This window comes from Cyrtonyx montezumae, unplaced genomic scaffold (assembly GCF_038088225.1).
Source record: "Cyrtonyx montezumae isolate F1298 unplaced genomic scaffold, pur_monq_1.0 scaffold_20, whole genome shotgun sequence".
Taxonomy (NCBI): Eukaryota; Metazoa; Chordata; class Aves; order Galliformes; family Odontophoridae; genus Cyrtonyx; species Cyrtonyx montezumae.
Window position 1 is genome coordinate 8761674 of NW_027071937.1, and position 7924 is coordinate 8769597.

General features: G+C 59.2%; 1 protein-coding gene across 3 annotated transcripts in view; it reads left to right on the plus strand.

Annotated features, from left to right (window-relative positions):
• Positions 1-4637, plus strand: part of RGS3 (regulator of G protein signaling 3) — a 67426-nt gene extending 62789 nt beyond the window's left edge. For 2 of the 3 annotated variants that reach the window (XM_065737687.1, XM_065737688.1), the window contains 4 exons: positions 1978-2079; positions 2680-2741; positions 3324-3490; positions 3568-4637. In XM_065737687.1, the coding sequence (XP_065593759.1) occupies positions 1978-2079; positions 2680-2741; positions 3324-3490; positions 3568-3753 (517 nt within the window). In that variant the 3' untranslated portion in view covers positions 3754-4637. Of the gene's footprint in view, positions 1-1474; positions 1868-1977; positions 2080-2679; positions 2742-3323; positions 3491-3567 lie in introns of those variants that run through there. The other variant, XM_065737686.1, reaches the window with a different exon arrangement.
• The last annotated feature ends 3287 nt before the right edge of the window (positions 4638-7924 follow it).

Genomic DNA, 7924 nt, shown 5'->3' on the forward strand with positions numbered 1-7924 from the left:
TGCTGCTTCTTGGAGAGCAGCTGCAAGAGGAGCGGTGAGAGCGCAGCATCCCGCAGGTTTTGAGTTAGGGAGCTCCTTGGGGGCTTTGCTTCGTGGTGTGGGATAGCTGAGAAACCTGGTGCTGGAGCTGCAGAGCTGCGGGTGCAGAGGGTGCACAGAGTGACACTGCTCTCTCAGGAGGATGGGTGGACACATGGGTGTACACACACACACACACACACACACACACACGGAGGCACTTTTCAGTGCTTTTCACACCTCACCAGGCTCCTGGCTGAGGTGGCCGCATTGTTAACACGGGAACAGTGCAAGGAGGGGATTGTCCCTCTCTGTGCTCTTGTGAGGCCACATCTGGAGCTCTGCATCCAGGTCGGGAGCCCCCAGTACAAGGACAGAGAGCTGTTGGAGGGGGTCCAGAGGAGGGGCACAAAGATGCTCAGAGGGCTGGAGCACCTCCCCTACGGAGGCAGACTGAGGGAGCTGGGCTTGTTCAGCCTGGAGAAAAGAAGGCTGCAGGGTGACCTCATTGCAGCCTTTCAGTACCTAAAGGAGCCTATAAACAGGAGGGGAGTCAGCTCTTTGAGAGGGCAGATAACAGCAGGATGAGGGGAAATAGCTTTAAGTTGAGGGAGGGAAGATTTAGGTCAGGTATCAGGGAAAGCTCTTTACGATGAGAGTGGTGAGGTGCTGGAACGGGCTGCCCAGAGAGGTTGTGGATGCCCCATCCCTGGAGGTGTTCAAGGCCAGATTGGATGGGGCCCTGGGCAACCTGGTCTGGCATGAAATGGGGAGGTTGGTGGCCCTGCCTGTGGCAGGGGGGGTTGGAGATTCACGATCCTTGAGGTCCCTTCCAACCCTGGCCATTCTGTGATTGTGATGATTCTGTGCTGAAATTGCTGCTGGGAGCAGTGTGGGGCAGCTCTCCCCTTGCTGATGGGATGCGGGTGGGGTTTGGAGCTCCTTGCTCAGATCTGTTGGTCCCGTGTCAGCGCTGCACCAGCAGCAGAGTGGGGACACCTCGTGTTCTCAGCCGGCCCTAACCACAGCCCCTCCGAGCACCCTGCAGTGAGGGACCTCTGCCCCGAGCCCCCAACCATTGCGGGTGCACCCCGTGCTGCCCCGCGCGACCCTACGCCCGCGGTGTCATGCAGGAGCTGTACCACGAGGGGTCAGCGTCGCCCACTCGCGTCCTCTCCCCGTCACGTCCCGCTGCTCTCAGGGAGCCGGGCACGACTGGGGCCGCGCTGATGCCCCACCGGAGCCCTTCCCGTGCCCACTGCCCAAAGCTCGGCTTCCCGGGGCTGTGTCCACGCGTGTCCGGCAGTACAGGGACAGCGCTGCGGGGCCGCGTGGAGGGTGGCACCGTGGGATGCTCACCAGCGCGTCCCAACCGCCCCACGACGGGGACGTGCCCGTGGCCATGCCCACCCCCCGCTGCCATCCCCGCTGCCCGCACGCGGCCCCGCACCGCTCAGCGCCCTATAAATAGCGCTCGTAAATCCCCGCCGCGGTGACTCTCCCCGCCCTCTCCCGTGCTTTTTCCACCTTTCCTCGAGTTTCCCCAGCAACGGCGGTGCCGTCCCCATTGGCGCTGGGGCTGACGCTCAGCCCTCCTCGCCCCACACCTCGTCCACGCCACGCGGCCCCGCTCGGCCCTCCCACTTCCGCGCCGTCCCGGAGCGCGGTGCGGAGCCGCGTTGCGCTGTGCGGGGCCGGGATTGCGGGTCGTGCGGGAGCCGTCCCGACCAACGATGCCCTTTTTCCGCGACCTCTCCAAACCTCAGCCGTTGGAGTTTCACGCCGAGATGCTGCTGGGCGTTCAGCGGCCGCACAACGGCAGCCTGCAGCGCCGGCACACCATGAAGGAGTAGGTGATGGGCGACGAGCCTGGGACGGGGCTCCCCGTGGCAGCCCGCACCTCCGGGTGCCGCTCCCCTCCGGCCCTCCCGCCCCCTAAACCTTGCTCTTCTCCTCCAGAGCCAAGGACATGAAGAACCGGCTGGGGATTTTCCGGCGGAGGAACGAATCGCCGGGAGCCAACCCGTCCGGCAAGCTGGACAAAGTGCTCAAGTCGCTCAAGTAGGTGCTGCGGGCGGTGCGGGCCGTGGGTTTTGGGGACGAGCTCTGTCCGGGCTCGGTGTCCGGGGACGCGGGGTCACCCAGCTGGGGAGGCTCGCGGAGCCCGAGCTGCGTTCAGTTGAGGTTTTTCGGCTGGAGCTCCCTGCCCTGCGCCGGCAGCGCGGCGGCACTCGGCACTGGAGATTTCCCGCAGTGCCTCAGCGCGGCTCCTTCAGCTGAACAGAGGATGCTTTGGGAAACCGCTCGGCTCTGGAGGTGCTCCAGCAGCTGGGACCGGCGCTGCCCGACCGCACGCCCCACGGCTTCAATGGGGCACCTGAAATCCCTCAGCCCCCGGGCGCTGCCTGGGTTTTTTCCGCTGCTGGCTCGGAGGCAGCAGCACGCACTGCCCTCCCTGAACTCAGGTTTTCTTCTGCCACCCTGAGCGCAGAGCATTCATTCCGGCAGAGCCAGCTCGGCGCTGTCGGGGCCGGTGGCGGTGCAGCCCCCCCGGGGCACGCTGCTGCTGGAAGGGTCCTTCCTCGGGGCGGCTGCGAGGTGGCAGGCAGCGGCTGTGGCTTTCTCAGCTTTGCTCTGCTAACAAGTGCCCTCATCCCACAGGCCTGCACCCGAGGAGGCTCTCAAGTGGGGGGAGTCCCTGGAGAAGCTGCTGCTGCACAAATGTGAGTGTCTGCCCCTGTTTTGCCTTTGCCACTGGGGAATGTCCAGGCGTGTGCGTGGGGAGCGCTGTGGTTTCCTAAGTTCTGCTGTGTCAGGGGGGAGAATGGAGATGGAATGGGACATCCTTTCCCTGCACTCATTTTTCCTCTGCCAAACTGTGGGGTGGGGGGGATTTTGCTGTGGGAGCCAGGCAGAGCTTGGGACTGTGGCCCCACACCAAGTGGGGAGGGAAAAGCAGAGTCCCCTGCCTGCCTCGTGTCTGCGGGGCAGGAGCTGCTTTGCACCGCTCCCCTTCTTGCCCTACTGTGCATCACAGCTGTGCACAACATGCTGTGTGTGTGTCCCCGTGGGGATCTTGTCCCCATCACTGCACCCAATCCATGCTGCACCTTCCCCTTGTGAGCTCAGAGGGCTGAGAACTGGGCACTGTGCACACGTGTGGTTCACGTTGGTGCTGCCGGGCCGGGCATCGCCGCCTGCACCACTGCTGCTCATAGGGGACTGTTAGGCAGTGACATGGCAGGGATCTGGGGTTTGACAGGGCTGTGTGTCTTCTGGGAGTAGAGCTGTGTCTGTCCCCGCAGATGGGCTCGCAGCCTTCAGGGCCTTCCTGCGCACCGAGTTCAGCGAGGAGAACCTGGAGTTCTGGCTGGCATGCGAGGAGTACAAGAAGATCAAATCCCAGTCCAAGATGGTCTCCAAGGCCAAGAAGATCTTTGCGGAGTACATCGCCATCCAGTCCTGCAAGGAGGTGAGGCCAGCTGCCTCCCAGAGCCAGCTCTGTGCCGTGGGGCCCGCGGGGCCGCTCACCTCTCTCTCTGCCCACAGGTGAACCTGGACTCGTACACACGGGAACACACCAAGGAGAACCTGCAGAACATCACCCGCGGCTGCTTCGACCTCGCGCAGAAGAGGATTTACGGGCTGATGGAGAAAGACTCGTACCCCCGCTTCCTCCGCTCTGACTTGTACTTGGACATCATCCACCAGAAGAAAGCCAGCTCCCCGCTGTAGGGCCGCGGGGCAGACTGGGAGCTGCGTGTTTACATGGAACCGGCGGTGGGGACCTTGCTGCGGCCGGCTGTGCCCCCCAGGCGTGGGGCGGAGGGGGCACCGGCACCAAGCAGGCTGGTACTGCTCCATCGCCCCGTCCCACCATCGCTGGTACGACGCCATCGGGGCGGATGTCAGCCAGGAGGGGAGCTCCCACATGACTACTGTGAACCTGAGCTGTGAGCATCGCTGGAGGGCGACGCTTGATCCCAGCGAGGAGGAGGAGGAAGGCTTTGACGCAGGGCTCTGGTTTTCCCCAAGCAGCACTGATGTGGGCGTCATCCCTGGACAAAGGACTCCTGAGCTGACCCGGCCCCGCGGTGCTGCTGTGCATCCCTGCCCTGAAGCAGCCGTCCTGCGGGAGCTTCTCGCTCCCCTCGTTCCCGGTTTATTTATTGACCTCCTCTCGCTGGACGCATCGCTGTATTATAGGAAACCCTTGTTCCCAATTTACAAGTGCAATAGTTGTGCGTGTGGCGGCCGAGTCCTCCCGTGGAGCGGATGCCTTCTCTTTTACGAGTGCGTGCAACATTTTCTAAGTTGGCAGGTTTTATCTGACAAAGAAAAGGAAAAACAAAACAAAACGTAACGCATTCCCTAGCGGCGCTGGGGGAGCATGGGTGTACATATCCTGCCCTGACGACGGAGGGCTTGCTGGTGGAGATGAGCAGCTCTGGGAATCGGTGCTCTCCCTACTCTGGATAACAACACTGCGTTTGGAGACGCGGGGCTGTTGCTGAACGCGGCGGAGCCGGACGGACTGCATGCGTCCGGGCGCCCAGGTTACAGTGCGAAGCATCTCTGCAGCTAGCAAAAATACATTGTCGTGGTCATAGGTAAATAAAAGGAGAATGTCATTTCTTGTAGCCTTTTCTTCGTGGCACGTTTCTCCGTGCTGGTGGAGCTGGAAGAGCGTAAGCGTGACTAAAGATGGGAAAACCTGGTCCCGTGGAATGCTGAGCTGTCTTGCGTGCTGCAGCAGCTGCCAGATGCTCCTAGGTTAAAGGCTGAGGCCAGAAACAGAGTTTTGCCCAAAATTAGACTGTTCCCAGGGACAGCGTTTGCTGTGTATACCCAGCAGGGCACAGGGCTGTGAATGGGGAAGTGCCCAGAGATGTGAGTGACCTCGTGGGGTCCCCATGGGACACATCAAAAGGAGCAGCAAGAAGCCCAGTATTGCTGTGTCAGGTCCTGGCTGCCCAGCTGGGGGCTGTAGGGAAAACGCTCTGTAGGGGCTGGTTCCTGTGTATTCAGTGGTTGAGATGTGTCATGCCTGCCCCTGGGGGTGCTTGTGTGGCTTGGTGTGCTCGTGGCACCACGGAGCCATGCAGTGCCGTTGGGCGGCTCACAAAGCCATGCCTCTGTGTGGTGTGGGAGCTGCTGGCAGTGGGATGGGGATGGCGTGGCTGCCCACTAACCCATGGGCACAGCTCCCCGTGGCAGGTATAGTCCCTTCCCTGGCCACAGTCGCTGGAGCTGCAGAGTGTCCACATGAGCACTGCCAGCTCCATCCGGTGTGGGGGTGCCCCCTGGTCCCCTTTGCCCCAGCAGATTGCCCTGGCTGTTTTAAGCCCTCACACACAGCCTAGCAAGTTTCCACAGCTCCAGGAACCACCCTGTGCTCGTATCTCCTGTAGGGCAAAGGTAGCTCCAAGCTGGACCCTGCTCTTCCTCCCCATCCCAGAGCCTTCATATCCTCTCCTTCCTCCTGGGCTTCAGGGGTCTCCATGGGGATTTTATGTAACCTTGCACTGCCTTCTTGCTGCTACAGGTGCCATGAGCCATGCATGTCCCTTCCTGTGGCTGGGTGATGCCCAGGGGCACCCAATGTTACAACCTCATTGGTTGAGTGCAGGATGTGAGCTCATCCCTCAGGGCAGGTGGTGAGGGCTGGGGCAGTGCTGGGACACGTGGGGCGGGGACTTAGTGCCAAGGTTCACATCATCACCTCCCAGCTGCCTCAGACAGTCACCGCGGGGACAGAAGTGGCAGCACACAAAAAACAAAGACGTGGGCACCTGAGATCACTCCCTGGAGAAGACAGAAATAGCTCTGCAATAGCAATAGAAGTTTGGTTATTGCTGTAGCAGAATTTATTACAGTGCGTCAGGTTGGCGTGAGTCACTCTGCAAACACCATCCCCACGTGCATCAGAGATGCATTGATCTCCAGGAGAAGCTGGGCTGGGGTGGGGGGGGGAGACACCAGGTGTGTGTCCCCTGTTCTCCTGGAATGGCACTGCCCTTTGCTTGCCCACAGTGGAAGGATGCATCTCAGAAGACCCTGTGGTGACACTGCAGCTCCAGCTGTGTCCCTGCTGTGCCACCTCCCCAAGGCTTCATGCTCTGGTGATGAAGGGTGTGGGAAACCTGGAGCAGCTGGTGGGGATGGGATGGGGGACATCAGCTCATGGATGAGGCTCTTCTGGAGGTTGCCTGGCTGCGGATGGCCACAGGGAGGAAAATCCTATTGCCAGTGCCCAACACACCACTGGCTGTGGGTTCTGAGGACGTGGCAGCCACGGGCAAATTCCCAATGAGGAAGCTGCTCCCTCCCCAGACAAGGGGATGCTGTAGTGGGCCTTATCTCAAATGATAGCAGGGGTTTATTTGGAGGTACAACCTGTGGTTGCTCAGTTGCTGGTCGTCACAACTCAGCTGTGTCTGTGGTGTACAAACAGGGGAAGGACTGCTCAGTGCAAGTGCCCTCGGTGCCTTGTTGGGGTGGAGGTCACTGGGACCGAGGCGACAAGGCAAAGGGCCATGGGGGAGCGATTCCAATGGGAAAATGGGCGCAATCTTCTTGTTGGGTTCAAAAAAAACATGCACAGGTAAAAAAGGTGATGACAGCTGATGAAAATGTCCTGAAGTTGTGGGTTTATCGCTGTGGTTTCCCCACACCATTTGGGATGAGGAGGTTGGAGTGAACTGAAATTGTAGGTGATGGGTCCTCACCCTTCAAACCCCAACAGCTCAGTGCCTCATCAGCTGAGGCTGCCAGATAAGGGTGTTGGGGTCATTTGTGATCTACAAATGAAGTTCTGCAGCCCAGCACCTGGGAACCTGAGGAATGCTTTGTGCTGAGCAGAGCCAGGCTGCACACGAGCTCCACTTCCGAGCTGCCTGCAGCAGGGAGCACGGTGCCCTTCTCTTATTGCTGCAGTCAGTGAGGTGTTTGCCTTCCTTACCAGGTGTGTGCTGTGTCCCAGGACTCTCTGGCAGTGCTCAGCCTTTCTTGGGCTTCTCCAACGCGCCCATCCTGGAGCATAAACTTATTCAAATAAACATAGCTTTCTAGTGAGCAGAATAATTCCTTGGACCCCTGATTAGACAAATATTCTCAGAATAGAAACAAGGCTACTTTACAGCCATAGACTAAACATAACTCAGCAGCTAGATACTGAATCTGCAGACACAAGAATTCCCCTGCCCCGGTGAAACAGCTGACCTTCTGTGTGAGCCACTTAGCCAAGCTCAACAAGTGATGTTGGTGGGTGGAGACCACATCAATTCCCTCTTTCTTGGGTAGCTGAGCTCCATGGAAGGTGACCAGGGACCTGCTGTGGGAGCACCTGGTCTTTGAGTGCCCATATGGCAATGGGGTCAGTCTGGGTTTGTCTGGTGACTTTTGCTTCTGCTGGGAGGGGGGGGAAGCAGAGATGCATTGAAGTGGTTGTGTCCATACCAGCTGTGACCCTTGGGGGTCTCAGTGCTGTCCTTTCTGGGGTTTCATCCTGCCCAGGGGAGAAGGAAGCAATGATATATGGTATCTGTCTTGCCTTGGGGCTGGGAGGACAAGTGCCACTGAGCTCTGGGGCTGGCATTCATGGTGTCACTCCTGCAGAAATCTGGGGGAGCAAAAAAAAAAAAAAAAAAAGAGAAAATAACACACTTCTGAAGTAAAAATAAAAACAGACTCAGATGCTGTCTGTCAAGGAAGCAAAATAAGCCAGGCTGGGCTGCTGCCAGGACAGGAAATCCAACGGCTGTGGGAGTCCCCTGGGTGCTGCTAACTCATACGGGAAGCATTGTTATAACCCTCTCTCTCATTGCTCATTTTCTGATTCTTTTCTGCATTAGGTCATTTTTACTCAGCCTGTCCAGCTCACACATTCTCCGGTGCCGGGGAGGAA